Source organism: Ascaphus truei, chromosome 2 (assembly GCF_040206685.1).
Source record: "Ascaphus truei isolate aAscTru1 chromosome 2, aAscTru1.hap1, whole genome shotgun sequence".
In the NCBI taxonomy this organism is placed as follows: Eukaryota; Metazoa; Chordata; class Amphibia; order Anura; family Ascaphidae; genus Ascaphus; species Ascaphus truei.
Window position 1 is genome coordinate 72402655 of NC_134484.1, and position 23407 is coordinate 72426061.

A 23407-nucleotide genomic window follows, 5' to 3' on the forward strand; every position below is an offset into this window, starting at 1 on the left:
TGTTAGGTGTGTGATATTTTTGTGTAATAATATATTCTTAGTGATATAATTTTAAATAATGAAATATAATATTAATATACAAAATCTAACATGATGGTGTGTATGTGTAATAATAAGTCCCCTATATCATAAGGGGATATTGACATGCTTAGGCAATATATATATAATTAGACATATTAAATAGAAATATTATAACCCATATATCATATACAGTAAATTCTATATTTTATCAATTATAACCCAAACATCATACATGGAAAATTAAAAAAGTTAATTAAAAAACAACCTGGATAAACTTCACGGAAAATCAAGTTACCAAAAAAGGTTTCAAATCGAAGTCAACGTTGAGGCCCATTGGGGATAGGGTACGGAGTTCATATATCCAATAGGATTCCCTCCTCCCCAATAGGCTCACAGCGTTTCCTCCTCTCCAATTTGGAGTAATGGTTTCGATAGCCTTGCATTTTAAACCTATAGGATTTTGTGCGTGCACCTGGAGAAAGTGATGTGACACGTTGTGCGTGGTTAGCCCTCTCTTAATGTTATATATATGCTCATACAGACGTCTTTGGACAGATCTAGTATTCATACCCACATATTGCAGACCACACGGACATTCGAGCAAATAAACTACAAACGAACTTTTGCAAGTAATGTGATGTTTAATGGAATAATTTTTTGAAGTGTTATTGGATGTAAAATTGGAAGATTTAGTACTATATTTGCACGCAGTGCACCTATTACACGGGAAATACCCCTTATATGTGACTTCGTTACGTGGAGTGGCCTGTAAAGTTGGACAGCTTGGAGCTAATTTACGTCCGATGTTGGGGGCTCTAGTGAATATAATCTGTGGTTGTTCAGGCAAAATACCCTCTAGCTCCTTGTCTTTTTTTAAGATGGGCCAATATTTTTTAAAGATTTTACGAATATTTGGTGCCATTTGGTTATATTTTGTAACAAAGGCTAAGTTAGCAGAATTGTTCTTTTGTTTATTTTTATATTTCAATAGGCTGGATCTCTCCATTTTTGCAACTTCCATGACTGTGTTGTCAAGGTCTTTAGAGGGATATTCCCTTTCCAAAAAATTTTTCTTCAGAATTTCTGCTTGAATATGAAAAGTTTCAACACTAGAGCTATTTCGTTTTAGTCTGATAAATTGACCCTTGGGTATATTTTTTACCCAACTAGGGTTATGGTGACTGCGTGCATGTAAATAATTGTTTGCTTGTACCGGTTTGAAATATGTGCTGGTTTCTATGTTATTATTTTTGATTGAGATATTCAGATCTAAATATTCTATTGAGGAAGGGCTGGAATTGAAAGTGAATCCAAGATTGTAATTATTACTATTCATGTAGGTTTTGAACTCTTCTAATTGTGACAAAGTACCAGACCAGATAAAAATAATATCATCTATGTAGCGTCGCCATAGGACCAAACTTGCTCCATATGGACAGCTGGACCAAATGTGGTGTTTTTCCCAGCTGCCCATAAATAGATTTGCGTAACTTGGAGCAAATTTGGTACCCATGGCGTTTCCACATATCTGTAAAAAATAATCCTTATTGAAATAAAAAAAATTGTGAGTGAGTATAAATTTTATACCTGTAACTATAAATGAATTTAATTCTGCAGATACGGATGGATCATTATTTAGTGTTTCTGAAATGGCAGCCAACCCTTGATCATGTTTGATGACAGTATATAGTGAATTGACATCGGCCGTTACAAAATAATAATGTGGAAGCCACTGAATGTCTTGGAGGGTCTGCAATATGTGGGTAGTGTCTCGTACATATGAGGGCAACTGCACAACGTATGGTTGTAGTTTATTGTCTATATATTGAGATAAATGAGATGTTAGGGACTGTATACCCGGGTATACAGTCCCTAACATCTCATTTATCTCAATATATAGACAATAAACTACAACCATACGTTGTGCAGTTGCCCTCATATGTACGAGACACTACCCACATATTGCAGACCCTCCAAGACATTCAGTGGCTTCCACATTATTATTTTGTAACGGCCGATGTCAATTCACTATATACTGTCATCAAACATGATCAAGGGTTGGCTGCCATTTCAGAAACACTAAATAATGATCCATCCGTATCTGCAGAATTAAATTCATTTATAGTTACAGGTATAAAATTTATACTCACTCACAATTTTTTTTATTTCAATAAGGATTATTTTTTACAGATATGTGGAAACGGCATGGGTACCAAATTTGCTCCAAGTTTCGCAAATCTATTTATGGGCAGCTGGGAAAAACACCACATTTGGTCCAGCTGTCCATATGGAGCAAGTTTGGTCCTATGGCGACGCTACATAGATGATATTATTTTTATCTGGTCTGGTACTTTGTCACAATTAGAAGAGTTCAAAACCTACATGAATAGTAATAATTACAATCTTGGATTCACTTTCAATTCCAGCCCTTCCTCAATAGAATATTTAGATCTGAATATCTCAATCAAAAATAATAACATAGAAACCAGCACATATTTCAAACCGGTACAAGCAAACAATTATTTACATGCACGCAGTCACCATAACCCTAGTTGGGTAAAAAATATACCCAAGGGTCAATTTATCAGACTAAAACGAAATAGCTCTAGTGTTGAAACTTTTCATATTCAAGCAGAAATTCTGAAGAAAATTTTTTTGGAAAGGGAATATCCCTCTAAAGACCTTGACAACACAGTCATGGAAGTTGCAAAAATGGAGAGATCCAGCCTATTGAAATATAAAAATAAACAAAAGAACAATTCTGCTAACTTAGCCTTTGTTACAAAATACAACCAAATGGCACCAAATATTCGTAAAATCTTTAAAAAATATTGGCCCATCTTAAAAAAAGACAAGGAGCTAGAGGGCATTTTGCCTGAACAACCACAGATTATATTCACTAGAGCCCCCAACATCGGACGTAAATTAGCTCCAAGCTGTCCAACTTTACAGGCCACTCCACGTAACGAAGTCACATATAAGGGGTATTTCCCGTGTAATAGGTGCACTGCGTGCAAATATAGTACTAAATCTTCCAATTTTACATCCAATAACACTTCAAAAAATTATTCCATTAAACATCACATTACTTGCAAAAGTTCGTTTGTAGTTTATTTGCTCGAATGTCCGTGTGGTCTGCAATATGTGGGTATGACTACTAGATCTGTCCAAAGACGTCTGTATGAGCATATATATAACATTAAGAGAGGGCTAACCACGCACAACGTGTCACATCACTTTCTCCAGGTGCACGCACAAAATCCTATAGGTTTAAAATGCAAGGCTATCGAAACCATTACTCCAAATTGGAGAGGAGGAAACGCTGTGAGCCTATTGGGGAGGAGGGAATCCTATTGGATATATGAACTCCGTACCCTATCCCCAATGGGCCTCAACGTTGACTTCGATTTGAAACCTTTTTTGGTAACTTGATTTTCCGTGAAGTTTATCCAGGTTGTTTTTTAATTAACTTTTTTAATTTTCCATGTATGATGTTTGGGTTATAATTGATAAAATATAGAATTTACTGTATATGATATATGGGTTATAATATTTCTATTTAATATGTCTAATTATATATATATTGCCTAAGCATGTCAATATCCCCTTATGATATAGGGGACTTATTATTACACATACACACCATCATGTTAGATTTTGTATATTAATATTATATTTCATTATTTAAAATTATATCACTAAGAATATATTATTACACAAAAATATCACACACCTAACAAAATATAAAATATATTTATCTAGTAGTTTTTGATATTTTATAATAACTACACTATCACAGTTATATATTTAAATAAAAGCTAATTAATGTATTATATATATATATATTTTTTATTATTAATTATTTAATTTATTATTTCCTTACACATCACAATTTTTCACTTCACATTAGTTATATATCACTTGCTTTAAGAATGGCTATATATATATTCCTTATTTTATAATTATTTGTCCAGCTGAGATCTGTTTGTATACATTTGTGTATATTACGAAAAGCATTGACTTTTAATAGATAGCAGCACCCGCGCATGTGCAATTCGAACTTGATTGACTATTTTGCAACATTAACTGCTCATGTGCGAGCGTGCTACAGGTGAAATGAGAGAAAAAAATGATTGAGACACCTATTTAAGGGACACTAACGGACATTCTTGCATAAACCCCTGAGGAAGAAAGCAGATTGCTTTCGAAACGCGTAGGGTGGCTTGCAAGGACCCCTAAAAGTGACGCCGAGACTGCCGCTGCTCCCGTGAGTTGTCCTGGAGGCGAATCAGCTGAAAACTCTGACAGACGAATCTGCTGCTGAGAAATCGCCAACACGCTGTACGGCATCCATCCCGCGAGCAGGCAGTGAGAGCACACACACACACGCCGGCTGGCGTGTGCAGCGCCTCCTCTTCAGATCCGTTCCGGTGCAGTAGCTGTTTGAGCAGCTGAGAGGGGATACTCTCAAAATTATCCACTGCTCGTTACCATCCTCCGTCCGGTGAGTGGGCAGTTCACCCGGTGTCGCAGTGAGGTGGTCCTCACCATTAACCATTTGGTCATTTTTATCAGTCTGTGTATTTTTATTATTTTTTATTTTTCTTATGTCCATTGTCATAGTAATTGATTATATGTTTTATTAAATGTTTTTTGATAATTTTCACCTTGATCTCAGCTGTTAGTTTTTAATATTGAATGTTGTTTGTCCCATATACCTACAGTATCACGCTATGTTTTGTATTTTTGTCTTCTTCTTTTTTAAGCACAACTCATCTATCCTGAGCCTCACCTTGGCCCTGCATTTGGTGTGATATATCCTTTATCATATTGGCGCCTATAATACATCTGTTTCACTTTGTATTTCATTCTGACCAGGGGGTCAGTTTTAGTATGTAGGCAGCCCCTGCAAAGAGTCCAATTAACTTTGCAAGGTTTTACCTTGTATTTACATAGGGTGTTACTACCATCTAGTTAGCGCTCACCTGCTCTGTGTTTCCAATTCTTGTTATCTCAACCAAAGACGATTGTGGCTGAGTCAGAGTCAACAAGTGATTTACTAAGTCTTTTTAATCCAGTTCCTTAAATTGGGCTTTTGCGGGAGAGGAAGACAGAAAGAGGGAGAGAGAAGGCATGAGGAAGAGAGGAATAAAGGGAGAGAATGAGATGAGAAGGAATTATGGAGTGACAGAGAGAGACGGAGAAAGTAGAGTACCCATTGACATACACCTTGAAAAAGCAAAGAAAGGTGTATAGCCGTGTTGGTCCTTTCTTCCGTGTAGTAATAAAGGAGGGAGAGGGAGTAGGTGGTATGATACCTCTTATTGGACCAGCACGTAGTTGAGCTTTTGAACCTCTCAGGGTCCATCATCGGGTATGGCAGAAATGCAGAAATACAATATAATATTCAGTGCATTTCACGGAAGTCCTCCCATGGGGGAGGGATTACACGGTGCACAGCAAAGGAAGGATGGCAGACTGGATCGCAATGAAAATAGTTTATTTATTCAATAAGTCACATAGCAACAGGTGAAAAAAACCACACAGTGTCCAGCCTCTAATGCGTTTCATGCATCACAGCACTTTGTCCAAGAGCGCAGTGGTGATAAATGAAGTCGTGAGTAGTACCCCCTCACAGATCACACACTTATTCATATGCTTATGGACTTATGTTTATACTCCAGGAGATTTCACACTGGTACCCTTTAGCCATGGGTGGAGGTGTGTTTGTCACTTCAATGTGACTACATTACCACCCTCCCAGGGTGTTCATTTTATGGTGGGTGTCTCTCCTTCATAGGACTTTCTACCTATTTTTATGATTCATGGACTTTTAAAGATACAGGAATTGTTCTTCTATGTATAACTCCCTTTCCCTATGCCTATGGGAAACAACGGACGATTACACGTGCTGCTACTGGGTGGGTGATTAAGTGACTGGGTGGATAGGTGACTGGGTGGGTGGGTGACTGAGTGACTGGGTGGGTGACTGTGTTGACTGGGTGACAGTGACTGGATGGGTGACTGGGTGGGTGGGTAAGTGACTGGGTGGGTGGGTAAGTGACTGGGTGGGTGACTGATGACTGGGTGGGTGGGTGACTGGGTGGATGACTGAGTAACTGGGTGGGTGGGTGACTGAGTGACTGGGTGGATAGGTGACTGGGCGGGTGGGTGACTGAGTGACTTGGTGGTGGGTTTGACTGGGTGACAGTGACTGGGAGGGTGACAGTGACTGGGTGGGTGATTGACTGGGTAATTGGGTAAGTGACTGGGTGGGTCGGTGGGTGACTGAGTGACTGGGTGGGTGACTGGGTGATGGGTGGGTGACTGAGTGATTGGGTGGGTGACTGGGTGGGTGACTGAGTGACGAGGTGGGTGACTGGGTGGGTGACTAGGTGGGTGACTGAGTGACTGGGTTGAGTGACTGGGTGGGTGGGTGAGTTGGGTGGGTGGGTGACTGCCTTGTGGGTGGGTGGGAGGGTGAGTGAGTGTGTGGGTGAGTGACTAGGTGGGTGGGTGAGTGAATGACTGAGTGACTGGGTGAGTGAGTGACTGGGTGGGTGAGTGACTATGAGAGATTGGGTGGGTGGGTGGCTGAGTGACTGGGTGGGTGAGTAACTAGGTTGGTGAGTGAGTGACTGGGTGGGTGAGTGACACTTGAGTGACTTGAGTGACTTGGTGGGTTGGTTGAGTGAGTGACTGGGTGGGTGAGTGAGTGACTTGGTGGATGGGTTAGTGAGTGACTGGTTGGGTGATTGAGTGACTGGGTGGGTGACTGACTTTGACCAGGTGGACCCTGCTTCCTTGCCCACCAGCTGCTTCCCCCCTGCTGCCTAGGATGGGAGGTAGGCTCGGGAGTGAGGGGGGGCACAGGAGGTGGACGGCTGAGGGGGAGGCGCGGGGATGAGGGGTGCGGGAGGTAGGCAGCTGGAGGATGCGGGGGGTGAGACTGGCGGCTAATTCCCAGGGCTGAAGGTGGGCGTGGGGGAAGCTGGTTTGGCGTGCGTTGGGGAAGCTGGATTTGCGCGTGCGGGGGAAGCTCATTTGGCGCGCGCGGGCTCACAACGGCGCTTACCGCGGGGGAGGAGCAGGGGCGGGAGGGGGCCCACAGGCAGCAGGCCGGACACCCTGTTTGCCCTGCACATGCACACCAAGACCGTGGCTCTGCGCATGCGCAATCGCTGCCATTTTTTAAAAAATATAACAGGCCCGGCCACGCAGGTGGCCCATGTGGCCGGGCCCGCTGACTCACGGGTTCTGGGATGCCAACCCCAGCAGACCCCCCCTTTTGGCAGTCCTGTGCATATCTATGCACAAAGACTGGGACATGGAAGTAATGTGAGTGGAGATAACAGTACATACATGTAGCATGTGCATACACATACTTAATATGTTAGTAGTTGTAATTTGTCATAAAACTCAAATCTCGGTTCAAACCATTATTTTGGAATCAAAAAGGTGTATGAATTTCAGTTTCAAGTTCTTCTTTCTAGTGTATTTCTGAACTGTCCTTTCAGGATCAATAGAGAAGGAGTGACCTGGCTGTGAGAAATGTTCTCCTATTGGTTTGTTTTCCTATTTGTGTTTGAAAGTGAATCTGTGGGCATTCACCCTTTTGCGCAATGCTTGTTTGGATTCACCTACATATCCTGTATTGGATTTTGAATTGGTTATTTTGTGGTGTGTGGATAGTGTTGACTGTGGAGATATTCTTACATGTTTTGCATTGTGGACTGTTGCAAGGATGCTCTGATTTGTCTTGCTGTATATATATATCAATCAAAGATGACCTAGGCGCCGAAAAAGAAGGAGGGTGGGTGGGGGGAGAACATAGAGTAGTATGTCTGTTATGGATCCCTATTAGAGGGTAAGAGATGCACTCACAATGGTTGAACAAAATTAAGCCTTTATCCAGAAATGCTGGTTTAGTAACAATGCTGGTCTTTGACGTGGGCTGGAACAGAGGATTTCATATACAGTGAATTTATATATATATATATATTTATATATATATATATATATATATATATATATATATATATATATATATAAATATAAATTCACTGTATATGAAATCCTCTGTTCCAGCCCACGTCAAAGACCAGCATTGTTACTAAACCAGCATTTCTGGATAAATATATATATATATATCTGTGTATGTAGGGTGTACAGCATATGTACAGGCATAAGTATGTATATGTGAGTGCATATGTATACAGTATATGTACACATGCACATTTGTGCTATTCCCTGATAACATTCTTTATATAGATCACTTGACACAAAATAGTTATAGTGGTTTTTAAATTGATAGCTATTTTTTCACATTCACTCTCTTGTCCCACACAGTGCCCCTCATGTTTCTTAAATATCTAGGCCGCCTTTGCAGTTCTAAAGAAAATAGGCTTCTACAGTATGTTTCTATTGTTCATTTTCACAGCCGTCTACCTGCTTCTACCACATTTTATATAACACTTCCTGTCTACATCCATTGTAACCAGATATCCCACTTACTGTACATACAGTACACTGTACAGTATATTATGTTGTGTTTCTGTATTTCTGCCATACCCGATGAAGGACCCTGAGAGTTTCGAAAACTTGTAATATTTCAACTACTTGTTGATCCAATAGAAGGTTGTTCTGTCCCAGGCTCATTGTGGCAAATAAGTAGGGGCAGGAAACTCAACTCAATCCCATATATTAAGCAAGGCGAAGCTTCTAAATTGCTGAAGTGTTTATTGGACACAACAATAAAAATTAAAAAAAAAGTGTGTGTGTGTGTGCCGAGCACGCACATTTTAAGTGTAACTTCTTTGTCTTTTGTCACTATTTTGTCACATAAATTGTATTTGTGAAGGTGATGTTTTTAATTAAAAATCAAAACATAATTTCAGTGCAAAACGCAAATAAGTTTGAATGCGTGTTTTAGCTATTTACACTTTTATATTTATAGTAACTGTGAATTCCGTGTGTGTGTGTCAGTCAGTCAGTGTGTCTGTGTGTGTGTATGTGTGTGTGTCAGTCAGTGTTTGTGTGTCTGTCTGTCAGTCAGTGTGTGTGTGTGAGTGTCATTCAGTGTGTGTGTGTGTGTGTGTGTGTGTGTGTGTGTGTGTGTCAGTCAGTGTGTGTATCAGTCAGTCAGTGTGTGTGTATGTGTGTGAGTGTCATTCAGTGTGTGTGTGTGTGTGTGTGTGTGTGTGTGTGTGTGTGTGTGTGTGTGTGTGTGTGTGTGTGTGTGTGTGTGTGTGTGTGTGTGTCAGTCAGTGTGTGTATCTGTGTCAGTCAGTGTGTGTGTGTGTGTGTGTGTGTGTCAGTAAGTGGGTGTGTTTGTGTGTGCCAGTGTGTTTGTGTGTTTGTGTGTTTGTGTGTTTGTGTGTGTGTCAGTGTGTGTGTGTGTGTGTGTGTGTGTGTGTGTGTGTGTGTGTGTGTGTGTGTGTGTGTGTGTGTGTGTGTGTGTGTGTGTGTGTCAGTTTGTGTGTCTGTCAGTCAGTGTATGTGTGTCTGTCAGTCAGTGTTTCAAGGGGGAGAGTCCTGGAACGTGTAGGACCTTGGTGGCCAGAACAGCAGGGAGCGTGGATAGTTGAGGTCACGGACTGAGGTCGGTGGCAGGCGGCAAGCAGGATCGTTAGGGTCAGAGTTCGGTGGCAGGCGGTAAGCAGGATCGTCGGGGTCACAGGCAGGGTTCAGTGGCAGGCAGCAAGCAAGGATCGTCGAGGTCCAGGCAGGGGTCGGCAACAGCAAGGCAGGAGCATGGCAGGGGAGCAGGAACTGAGACATGGGAGCAGGGAGCAGGAAACAAACAGGGACAAGACAGAATACTAGCAAGGGCCTTAAATAAGTACAGGATTCCACACGGAAACAGAAACAGGAACAGAAGCAGAAGCATGGGCATAAGGAGTCTGGACACAAAACAAAGGCAAAGGAGGAACAGGAAACTATAAGGACAGAGGACAGGAGCACCAAGAGGAGACAGACAGACAGAGGAACCCCAGAGCAGACAGAAAACAGCAGCACACCCGGTGGACAGAGAAAGGAACTGGGAGATAGGGAGATCTAGCAAAATATATGTCAGGGCTATTTCCTGACACAGTGTTTGTGTATGTGTGTCAGTCAGTTTCTTTCCTTTCCCTCCCCCGATGTCACTGATGGCCTCTTCTGCCAGCAGTGACGCCACTTCCCTTATGGAATTTTGTTACAAAACAAGGGATTTTTCCTATCAAAACTCTGTATGTGCCAGCAAAGTAGTTTCACTTCAAAAGGGGATAAGATACTGGGGTAAACACTGTGGCATAGGAGCAATGGAGGGGAAATGGGGACTATAATGGCAAATAGGACAATGCAAGGTATACGTATAGCTTTAGTATCAGGGATAGGTAAATTACAATCACTTTACCAGAGGAGATAAGTGAGATGACTGCTCAAGATGGCTGCAAGCTGAAAGAGAGAACATGCTGGCCTGGACAACCAGGAAATAGAGTCAGACTGTGTCAACTTGCAGGGGGAGGAGGGGGCAGCCCAACTTGCTGTGGAAAAAAGGGTTTGTGCCGAGCACGCACATTTTAAGTGAAACTTCTTTGTCTTTTGTCACTGTTTTGTCACAGATGGTGATGTTTCTAATTAAAAATCAAAACACAATGTTAGTGACAAAACACAAGAAGTTTGACTTAGAATGTTTGACATCTCTGTTTTAGCTATTTGCACTTCTATATTTATACTAACTGTGAATTCCTGATGTTTGTATGTTTGTCTCTGTGTGTCTCTGTATGCGTGGAACTCTGTGTGACTGTGTGCGTGCATGCGACACTGTGTGCGTGCGACACTGTGCGTGCGAATCTGTGTGCGTGCATGCGACACTGTGTGCGTGCGACACTGTGCGTGCATGCGACACTGTGTGCGTGTGACACTGTGCGTGCGTGCGACTCTGTGTGTGTGGGTGCGACTCTGTGTGTGACTCTGGGCGTTTGTGACTGTGCGTGTGTGACTGTGCGTGTGTGACTGTGCATGTGTGTGACTGTGCATGCGTGTGACTGTGTGACACTGTGTGTGTGACACTGTGTGTGTGTGTGTGATACTGTGTTTGTGTGACACTTTGTGTGACACTGTGTGTGACAGTGCTTGTGTGTGTGTGACACTGTGTGTGTGACACTGTGTGTGTGACTGTATAGCATTGGGAAGGGTTGTGCCAGTGGCATTATTGAGAAGGGATGGGGCCCAACTGTGCAGCATAGAGTTCGGTGTTTGGCAAGCATAGGAAGGGGTTCAGGCAGCTGATCAGGGAAGTTGCGCCTGACGTCTAGTGTCCTGCGCACGCGCGCAGCACTGGGCGGTCCTGCACATGGCGCCGGCAGCTCTGTTAGTGTGCATGCGGATATGGGCTTCTGCGCATGCGCGGCAGGGTTTACAACCTCCTCTTCTGCGCATGTGCGCCGTGGCCCACAACCTCTTCTTATGCCCATGCGTTTTGTCTAAACTCTGTGCGGGCTGGAATGCTGATCTTATGCACATGCGCGCGAGACGGCCACGCATGACAGGCGTGCGTCCATTAATAGCGTCACGTCACTTTCGTTATGGTTTTTCGTTAAAAGGCAAGACTTTTTTCTAATGAAAACCCTGTAGGCTTCAGCAAAGAAGTGTCACTTCCAAAGGGGCTTTGCCAAGGCAACTGGTTGAGAAGCCAACAAGGGAGTTACAAAGTTGCAATATACACAGGGAAGTGACAGGAGTCACAAAAACAAGGAGAAATATACAACTGGTTCCAGGACAAAGGTATCATACCACCTACTCCCTTCTCCCTCTTTTGTTACTACAACTTGAAAAATAAAGATACGTGGTAAATAAGCTAATTTGTACATGCAAGAAAACTAATTTGAGTAAGAATAGTATAATCAAATAATTGAAACTAGCACATTCCGCCGGTATTTACGGTGTGTTCACAGGTAGCTCTCTTCATGTTGTATAGTGTTTTGGGAGGTACTATGTAGAGAGGGGTGAATTTGTTTGGTGGATTTTTATCCGCAGAAGATCGGCTGTGGGGATTCAGCAGTCCGTTGCTGGATTTTTTGATGAATCTGCGCGGACTAGAACTGACCAAATCCATTTGCGTATTTGACACCGTTAAACGGATTTTAGGGGGGAAAATGCAAGAGAATCCAGAAAACGGATATGGGTAGATTCACCTATCTCTAGTACTAAGCAAATTGGTACTCTATTAAACTGGACTCATCCCTCCACCAACCTACTTCAAAGGCCCAAGGCAACATTTGACAACTTTGGCGAAATATGTAAAAATCTTGCTAAATAATTTAGGGCATATTTGCATATTCATAGTTCATTGGTTTTCAGTTGCCTAATACAGGCTAATCCTAAAACACAGAACTTTAGCTGTTTTAGAAAATACACTTTTCTCCATTCACAGTTAGGATTGGATAGGGAAACATTGCACTAAACATTTCTGTACTGAACAGATGTAGACAAACTTAATGTTCACGCTGCCGGGGCATTCCGTGTTATCTGATCATGGCATCCCTCGGGCAGCAGATAATAACGCTGGAAGTCTCGAGGACAAGGTCCAATTCCGAAGAAAGGACACCCGAAAGGCAGCTGCAGCTTTTACGTCCTCAGAGCTGCAGCATTGTGCTTTCCATGCAGGGGCTTTGGGGACAGTATGTCTGGCTACATCTGTATGTCAATGTATGAATGAATCTCATAAAGATTAGCTGAATAGTATAATATAGGCTCTAGGCCTTCACGTTTAATCTTTACAATACTACCATGTCATATGATGTGGGCACAAAGACTAACCATAAAGTCCATGTTGTGTTATAAACTTTCATAAAGACATAAAAAAATACTGACTAACACTGAAACCAGATATTCAAAGTACAAAGTGTGCATCAGCACGGCTTAGATGAGTCACTGCGCCAATACAAACAGTCAATAAATACTTGCCGGTACCTGTAATTAGAGGTGGAATGAGTTCTGGGTTAGAGGTTTTCCTACTGCACCTCGTAGTCATAGGAGGTTTCTAATGAATAAATGACCTGATATTCAAATACTTTATGCAATATCTGTCTCGTGTGTAGGAATGAGTTGGACTTTGAAGCAGTAAGCCCCTGGGGAGTCCCTGAGCCACCCTATCTTTGCCTAAAAAAAGCTCCTTTTGGGTTTTGCTTTTACTTCTTGCTAGCAGTCACAACAGGATAATACTCATGTTTTTTTCGCAACACTCCACATACGAATAAATCCCATTTTTGTTGTCACAAAATATATGATACAATCTTCTGCCAGTACTGACAACTTGAACTTCTTGTGAAAATCTTTTTTTTTTATTTTGATTCTTTTCTTCTCCACATATGAGCAGACGTTTTGGTGAGCCGTAGGAGAGGCATACCCAATTCCATCTTGTTTACCATTTCAAACAACAATGCAGATGTTTAGATGATGTGGTCACCTATACTGTATTAGGTGAAATTCAATGCTGAGATGAATAGAACTGCGTTATTTCCAAAAACTTCCATGCCTGTGCGGGGCAGAAATGTTGATGTTGAATAATTAAATTCTATTTTGTTTAAGTTCACAGTAGTGTTCGTTTGGACTCTATTATTCTTATATTATTTTACGAGACATGGTTGCAGTTCACTCTGTAATGGCCCCTTTTTTCTACGTGGTTCATTTTTTTTGCAGCAGAGTTTTGGTAGTTCTTGCAGTTTCATTAGTCTTTGAGAAAACTTGATTATTTGCAGGTTGTAATTTTATTGAACCAACATGATAAATCCTAAAGTTTAAACAATAACCTGCAATAGCACATACAGTAAGACTATTTGTCATATCTGACCACAGCATAACAATGAAGGCTTAACTATTATTGTTGTCACACTGGAAGAGGAACCCTAGTTTGTCTTGAAAGCTTAGATGAAGTACCTAAAACGATTTAATTGCTTCCGAAAGTACAAACACATTGGAGAGCAAGAGAAATCCCTGAATTTTGGCACTTAAATACTCCCAGACATCAGGTGAATAGTTAATTAAAGTTTAACAATTAACTTTTAATGTAATATATAAATAAAATAAGGTAGAGCAGTCTATAACCAAATTGTTTTAGTGAGTGATAAGATAAAATACAAAGACTTGAAAATGACGCACTGCCAAAGTGATCACTGCTTGTAGGACCCCTGTATAGTTAGGTTAAGGTGGGCAATTGTGGTGTTACTAGGTAGGTACTTAATGTATTTTTTAAACTTTCATCAGTGTGATGTAGCCCAAATATGTTGTAGCCTAGGTAAGATAGTTAAAAGATTAGCGTAAGCAGATGGATACATATCTGTCTCAATGCATCGTAGAACCTTTTCAGTGATCACTTTGGTAGTACTGTACGCCATTTTTAAGTCCTTGTATTTTACCTTATCACTCGCCAAGAACGCTCGGTTATAGACTATTCTACCTTATTTTATTTATACATCGCATTAAAAGTGAAGTGTTAAACTTTAATTGATTATTCACCTGGTCTCTGGTAGTTTAAGTGAGAAAAATCAGGGATTTCTCTTTCTCTCATTTGTGTTTGTGCCTCATACCCTGTCCCATTTTGAGCAACTCCCAGTATTTACTATTTTTCTACCTAGCTGAGCTAGGGTTTCTCTGTGTGGCCTACTTCTGAAAGTACATGCAAAATAGTTAATAATAATAATAATTGAGTTGTATAATATAGGAGTGAGGTTATACCCTTCCATTATGTCCCAAACCAGGAATAAAGGAAGGTAACACAACTCATGAATTAGTTACTAGGCCACAGACACCAAGCACTGGGACTATGAAATATGAATTTTCCATTTCAATAAATCTGCATTTGACTTCAATTAAATCTTTCAGTTTACATAAGGTTTTTTTTTTCTGTGTGTTCCCTCCCTTTTGTTTTATTACTATTACTAAGGGATTCAGTGGTCCCTTTGGGTTCCCTGCTCCTCTACATCACTTTGCTACCTTTTCTTTGGCGTGCTGATTCTCGCCATTGTGCTAATATACATTTCTTTATTACAAATGGCAACAGTAGTGTTTTATACTTTATGGAATCTTATTCATGAACGTGGAAAATTGGCATAGCTACGAAACACCTATTCAAGAGGTAATAGTTCTAGCACTTCAGATATCAGAGCCCCATTGGGTGCAGATCTGCAATGTTTTGCTGGCCTTACCGGGTATTAAAAAAAATAAAATTGGTGATATGCATGCATTATTTTACATTATTTCTTTTTAGCATATCTTCTATGCATTGGCAAAAAATGAGCAAGGCGAGAATTTGGCGAGACCCCTGGAAATTGTAGTGAATGTTAAGGATATAAACGACAACCCTCCAGTGTGTCCGGCTGCAGTGACTGTGTTTGAAGTTCAGGAAAATGAAGGCGTCGGTAAGAGACATAAAAACCATCCTTGTGTTTCAATTGTCTTCATAAAAGGAATGATCTAATAGATCAGAATTGTACACACACATATTCCAAACCTTATGAATGTTATGTAATATTTGATAATTTTATATCTGACTTTTGGTGATATGGTAGCTAAGGAAATGCCACATCAAAGAGGGAGCATTATACATGTCATTGAAGGGCGTTTTCTAAACTTGACTTGCTTCCCAGGCTGACCTTTAGTTCAATGTAGAGCAATATATGACACGTATAATAAATATAATATAATAAAAAGAGGGAATATCTCTCACGTACAGTATGTCCTCTTATCTCCAGGCAGCAATATCGGAACTCTTCAAGCCACCGACATGGATGAGGAAAATACACGCAATTCACTGTTACATTACCACCTTTTGGAGCAGATTCCCACGTTGCCAAATGATAACATGTTTATTGTGAATGAGTATACAGGTGTCTTCCAGTTGATTGGCCCTGTACTGAATATTAAAGACTTTCCACAGTACACCTTAAAGGTGCAAGTATCTGATGAAGGTCTTCCTCCAACTGGTCAGTATACAGTAGTTGCTTCAATATAAATAATAATTGTTTTAATTTTTAGTTTTGTTTTACAGAAGCTGAACCCATATTTGTGGCCTGCTCCATTTTTGCACCTCTTTTGCAGCCAGAAGTAAAACAAAACCAGCATACTTATTTACTACAATATTCTTTTAATTTCTGCGCTGCAGGAAGGGTCTCCAAACTTGCGTTAGAAATAAAAAAAATACCCTGTTTTGTTCATTTGCGTTGAAAAAAGCCCAGCAATTGCGTGGGAATAGGAAGATAAAGATAGAACATTAATTAACTATTCACCATCAAATAGATTCACTGATAATTTAATTAGGGGAAAATCTTGCTTAAGATATATGAATTACGCTTGCAATCCATTCAGTAACTTTTTATGGGGTTATTACATTTAACCTCTTCTAGCTGCAGAACTGGATACAAATTTGTGTAGAGAACAACACTACACGATATACATATATGGCTACATCTGCAATTAAATAATCACTTTATTACTAGCAGAGGAAATTCTAAAAAATGACATTAAAGCAGCAAAACATGTAAAATCTTATGTTTTTTAAAGAAATAAAAATCAGTTCAGGTAGTATTAGGTAATAGTGACTTTTTTTGTTTTTATAAAAAACAAAATATTCAACTCAATGCCATTATTAATGAGTTTGAAAGCATCCTCTGATTTCTATAGCAGGTTTTAGCCCACCTCCCCAGCAGTGCATGATCTTTGCAACACTGTCATGTTTGTGATAATTTGTTGCCAATGTTCCCAGCAATTTGAACTGTAAACTGTAAAAATAGATTCTGGTACCTTGGTAATATAAGGACACATTTGGAGCTGCTGAGTTATGCTGTAATCATACCAGCACCAGCTCCCAGCCGAAACCGGCTCTGAAGGCAGGAGGCAAACAGAAGAGACAGGGAGGCGTGGCGGAGGCGTGGTCATGAGCGGTTCGCCCTCATTGGCTGAACCGTTCACATGACACGGCCATTACGCGGCAAAATAAAAAATGAAAATCTGCCTGGGAGAAGCTTGTGCGGTCACTCTGCAGTGCTCGAGCTGCGCACGCTGTATAGGCAACTGAATTAGGTTACCTTGATTTGTTCCGGTAGCGCGCGGCACATGCCCGCCTACTGCCGGTATAAGCACGGCCTTACACTCACTGAAGGATTGAGTGAAACTGAAAGGCAGCCATTACGTTAGGCACACAATCAGGATATTTAAAGATTTATAACAGGAGCACCGAACGATTGCCAATGTAGGTAAGAATATAGAATTATACATTGTCACATGCTTTACATCTAGTATACAAAAAAATGTAGGATTGCTGCTTTAATATATATCAATGAAAAACTTAACTTTCATTAATTAAAAAATAATCATTTGTAAATGTAGGCATCTACAGTATAACTGGCACTCAATGAGTGCATTTTAACACTTTTTACCCACTTGTTAGGTTGTCACTTTAACAGAGACCTTATTTTTTTTGTAACTAACCTTATGCGTCTTTATATCTGCCTCCTCTCTCTCCGTCACACCTCAACTCCCATTATCATTCATAGGTTTCCCGTGATCTGGCTCCTCGCTCTCCGCCTTGCCTCAACTCCCAGTATCACTCACAGGTTACCCGAGATCTGCCTCCTCTCTCTCTGTCCCGCCCCACCTCCCAGTATCAATCACAGGTTACCCGAGATCTGCCTCCTCTCTCTCTGTCCCGCCCCGCCTCCCAGTATCATTCACAGGTTACCCGAGATCTGCCTCCTCTCTCTCTGTCCCGCCTCAACTCCCAGTATCACTCACAGGTTACCCAATATCTGCCTCCTCTCTTTCTGTCCCGCCCCGCCTCCCAGTATCACTCACAGGTTACCCGAGATCTGCCTCCTCTCTCTCTGTCCCACCCCGCCTCCCAGTATCACTCACAGGTTACCCGAGATCTGCCTCCTCTCTCTCTGTCCCGCCCCGCCTCCCAGTATCACTCACAGGTTACCCGAGATCTGCCTCCTCTCTCTCTGTCCCGCCCCGCCTCCCAGTATCACTCATAGGTTACCCGAGATCTGCCTCCTCTCTCTCTGTCCCGCCCCGCCTCCCAATATCACTCACAGGTTACCCGAGATCTGCCTCCTCTCTCTCTGTCCCGCCCCGCCTCCCAGTATCACTCACAGGTTTCCCGTGATCTGCCTCCTCTCTCTCTGTCCCGCCCCACCTCCCAGTATCACTCACAGGTTACCCGAGATCTGCCTCCTCTCTCTCTCTGTCCCGCCCCACCTCCCAGTATCACTCACAGGTTACCCGAGATCTGCCTCCTCTCTTTCTGTCCCACCCCGCCTCCCAGTATCACTCACAGGGTACCCGAGATCTGCCTCCTCTCTCTCTGTCCCACCCCGCCTCCCAGTATCACTCACAGGTTACCCGAGATCTGCCTCCTCTCTCTCTGTCCCGCCCCGCCTCCCAGTATCACTCACAGGTTACCTGAGATCTGCCTCCTCTCTCTCTGTCCTGCCCCGCCTCCTAGTATCACTCACAGGTTACCTGAGATCTGCCTCCTCTCTGTCTGTCCCGCCCGCCTCCCAGTATCACTCACAGGTTACCCAAGATCTGCCTCCTCTCTCTCTCTGTCCCGTCTCAACTCCCAGTATCACTCACAGGTTACCCGTGATGTGCCTCCTCTCTCTCTGTCCCACCCCGCCTCCCAGTATCACTCACAGGTTACCCAAGATCTGCCTCCTCTCTCTCTGTCCCGCCCCGCCTCCCAGTATCACTCACAGGTTACCCAAGATCTGCCTCCTCTCTCTCTGTCCCGCCCCGCCTCCCAGTATCACTCACAGGTTACCCGAGATCTGCCTCCTCTCTCTCTGTCCTGCCTCAACTCCCAGTATCACTCACAGGTTACCCGAGATCTGCCTCCTCTCCACCCCACCTCCCAGTATCACTCACAGGTTACCCGTGATTTGCCTCCTCTCTCTTCATCCTGCCTCAACTCCCAGTATCACTTACAGGTTACCAAGAGCTGCCTCCACTCGCCCACCTCCGAGTATCACTCACAGGTTACCCGAGATCTGCCTCTCTCCACCCCGCCTCAACTCCCAGTATCACTCACAGGGTACCCAAGATCTGCCTCTCTCCGCCCCGCCTCAACTCCCAGTATCACTCGCAGGTTACCCGTGATCTGCCTCCTCTCCACCCCGCCTCCCAGGATTACTCACAGGTTACCCGTTATCTGCCTCTTCTCTCTCCATCCCGCCTCAACTCCCAGTATCACTTATAGGTTACCCAAGATCTGCCTCCACTCCCCGACTCCCAGTATCACTCACAGATTACCCGAGATCTGCCTCCTCTCTGCCCCACCTCAACTTCCAGTATCACTCACAGGTTAACAGAGATCTGCCTCTTCTCTCTCTGCAACACCATGACTCCCATTATCATTCACAGGTTACCTGTGATCTGCCTCCTTTCTCTCCGCACCACCTAAACTCCCAGTATCACTTACAGGTTACCCAAGATCTGCCTCCACTCGCCCCACCTCCCAGTATCACTCGCATGTGTCCCATGATCTGCCTCGTCTCTCTCTTCATCCCACCTCAACTCCCAGTATCACTCACAGGTTACCCATGATCTGCCTCCACTCTCTCCGCCCCGCCTCAACTCCCAGTATCAATCACAGATTACCTGAGATCTTCCTCCTCTCTCTCCGCCCCACCTCAACTTCCAGTATTACTCACAGGTTACCCAAGATCTGCCTCCTCTCCGCCTCTCCTCACCTCACAGTATCACTCCCAGGTGGCCTGTGATCTTGTCTAAACATAAAAACATCAGCGTCATTCCCTGGTCCAGACATCCAAATAAGGCATGGACCCAGCCACTCCTGATGATCTGCCCAGTACCAGCAGCACCCCTACGGCCATATAGGCTAAATAAAGTAGAAGCAAGAGAGACTCTGGGGTAATTTATCAAAGTCTCCTAAAATGGAAAAGGTGATGCAAAAATAGCAACCCATGTATCAAAGAAACTACTATTGAAAGCAGCATCGTTTTTCTTCCGTATATTTATATTTTTATTTGTCAGAATTGTAGATTGTCTACAAAAGTGCATTGCAAGATACCTATGAACACACATAAGATACTAGAAAATAGGGACAAATTAGCAATTTTAAATTCACTTATTTCCCAGGTATCTCAATTGTGTTCACAAGTACAACACGCTGTATCCCAATATGTTTTATTTAATTCAATTATATTTTATATTTACAGCTCTCAGTACGATCTGTGAGGTACAAATTCATGTAATTGACATCAATGACCAGATTCCAATATTTGAAAGATCTGATGTGAGTATTTTCCATTCTTAATAATAATAATAATAATAATAATAATATAATTACTTGAATGTGAGTTTCTATGCGTTAACCCTGCAATGCCATCCTCAGTGTTAGGACTATATTAAGCAAACCATGCCAGTATGACCTACTGCCATTCTCTATATTAGCATAGTGTATTGAATGAACCCTGGTGTTGGCATTATATATTCCTTTGAACTCAATGGACCTGATCCACCAAAGTTCTATTACAGTAAGTGACTTAACATAATGTTAACGTAACTCAACATCCCATTAAGCTTAACGGTGGATCTACACAAGTCAATAATGTCAATAATAACCATGTCATGTTTTCTTCCGTTAAGAACATTTAGTTAACTACAGTTTATCAGCCATTAGGGATAAAGACACGCCAATATAGTGCAAAGGTGAATGCCGGGAATTGATATTACGTTAGTTAAGTTATACCTAAACTTGGCATTACATCCAGACCCAGAAATATGGCTTTTACAAGGTCTGGGTTGGTGTAACGCCACAGTTAGGCATGCATTAACTAACAGCATTATTTCCATTGTTATTTCAAGAACCTCTCTGTCCCAACTTGAGTTGAAGACCTATTTCAGGGTCATCGAAGAAACACTCGACATCGAAGACATACTTAATGTCATCTTGTTGGAAGATAACGCCAGGTTATGCTACAATAATTTGACATTATGTCTATACAAATTACATTTAGAACAGCCGCTGTTTCTGCATATAATTAGCTTTGAGGATATGCATTAACATAACATCCGTTCTTGTTTTTGGTAATGTCAAATTACAGCTATAGTATTGTTTTGTTTTCCGCTTTACTCTATGCAGTGGAAGAAACATAAAAGACACCGTACAACATTGGTAGTGTAGGAGCCTGCTGATAGAGTTTACCTTAACGTAGTTGCAGGCTTGAAATATTTTGGCCAAAGTATTGAACTAAATGACCCATAATTAAGAGAAGAAAAAACATATCGTTATGACCTAAATAATGTGTCCCATTGGATGTGCATTGGATCTTTTGTGCTTGTTGTATATTTAAGGTCACGTTATGAGCCTTGATTTAACAGAGCTTTGTTGATCTAGCCCAATATGTATATGAAGACTATGTAACAATGACATAAGATTAATAGACAGCTAATAATACATTTCCCAAATACAAACATATTTTGGTGAGATAGACAAACACTAGTATATACAGAATCGGCAATTGCAATTTATTGAATGTTACCCCAAAAAAGCTAGGTTTCCTAAATAACAATATTAACAGCTTTGAAACGAGAGGTAACTCTTAATGTTTTACTTCCTGGTAAAACATTATATAAATAAATAAGCAGGTCCGGAACTTGAAATACCCCCCTAAGGGGATACTCATGGTCATAGCTCAGCAGTTACTGGACTTGTGCACTCGGCACACAGCACGTGCAGACACCAAGGAGGCGATTCTTGAACAAGTTGTTCCAGAGCAATTTCTACAGGTGAAAAGCCCTCCAATGCGGTCCTGGGTAAAAAGCCATGCTGGCAGTTCAGCTTGTGGAAAACTTCCCCTCTGGCCAAGTAACAAGGAGAGTGTTCTGGGCTCAATAGCACAGACTCCATCAGTTCCAGCTCATGCCCAAAGATGGAGCCGGACCAGCGTGTAAACTGCAACCCATCCACTCATTACCGCCAAGCCCCACGGAGGCATTAAGCATTCCAGATGAGACCCCTGTCTACTTCGGCTCATCACCAAAAGAAGGGAACTTTAGAGGATGTCACACGCAGGACCCACTCACCTTCTAGTTTCCAGTCTCTCATCCAACTCTCCATGTTCTAACTGCGGAGAACAGGACTTCCATCATATGGAGTGCCAACAGATGGATTGATCCTTCAGTAGGACCATCGCCTCAGCCTTCCTCATAGAAAACTCCAAGCTCTGGCTACTTCCAGTCCTGATTGGGGGTAAATTTGTCCAGGCCCTTGTAGATTCGGGTTCTGGGAAAAACCTTGTCTCCCAGGAACTTATACTGCCTGATGTGCTTTCCTTTACTCCCTGTGGAGCATAGAATGTATACATGGTGATGCAAAATTGTACCTGACTGCCAATATCCTGCCACAGGTCAAGGAATGGGCGGCCAGGCTAGAAGTAGGAGTCGCTCCTTGGCTCCTTGCCCAAGTCTTGCTGGGCCTAGACTGGTCCTATTTCTCCAGTTTACTGGCTCCCTCCCAGAAGGCGCTTCCTTCTCTGATACAGGAGAAGCCCAGGAAACTCTTCCCCATCGCTGCTAAGATATTCCCCAGTAGACACCATGTTCCAAAATCTCGGAAGCAAACACGCTGTGATAAAAAGGACAGGTTAAAAGAATCTGGGAGTCAAGGAGCCAATACTAGTATGCTAAACAAAAAGCCTATATTCAGACAAACCCACGTGTCTTTGCGTTGTCCCTGCAACAGTATGCTTCTGTAAAATAGCAACTGCAGACCTAATAGGTGCCTTAAGAGATTAGTAGGTTTATAAGTGTTTATCAGCTTTAATAAATACTGTGACATGTTTGCTACACAAACTCCAACAGAGAGTTTGGCTGTGGGTGGCACCATACACAGAGACATCGTACTGTATGATGTGCACATTTACTTACAGTAAGCCAAGGTTTATCCTAAAAGACACTTTTCAATAAGTCTTCTATGCTTTATTTTAACATAATCTGTAAGAACATTTTTTTTTTTTTGAGATAAAATCATATTTTCTTACACATTTCTTGCAGCTGATATTAAAATTGAATGTTTACATTTAATTTCTACAAGTTTTTATGATTTCTATATCACGGCAAAGGGAAGTTTGAATTGATGCATTGTACAGTACCATATTTGTGTTCAATATTATATCAAATGAAACAGACTTGGGGTCACATTCTACTAGCGGCGAGTTTTTCCGTGCAAAACCACACTATTTGAAATGGTCATAACTCATGAAATAAAAGTTGACAACTAGCCATATTCTGTATTATAAATTGCATTGTTTAAACATGTCTATAAAGTGTGACAAACCGCACGGTTAAACAGCCAATTCACCTGGATTGTACTTGCAAC

General features: G+C 42.0%; 1 protein-coding gene across 2 annotated transcripts in view; it reads left to right on the plus strand.

Annotated features, from left to right (window-relative positions):
* The window catches only part of CDH17 (cadherin 17), a 100014-nt gene that overhangs the window by 42872 nt on the left and 33735 nt on the right, over positions 1-23407 (plus strand). For both annotated transcript variants that reach the window (XM_075582716.1, XM_075582717.1), the window contains exons 9-11: positions 15275-15425; positions 15759-15989; positions 20244-20320. In XM_075582716.1, coding sequence (XP_075438831.1) covers positions 15275-15425; positions 15759-15989; positions 20244-20320 — 459 coding nt within the window. The remainder of the gene's footprint in view (positions 1-15274; positions 15426-15758; positions 15990-20243; positions 20321-23407) is intronic.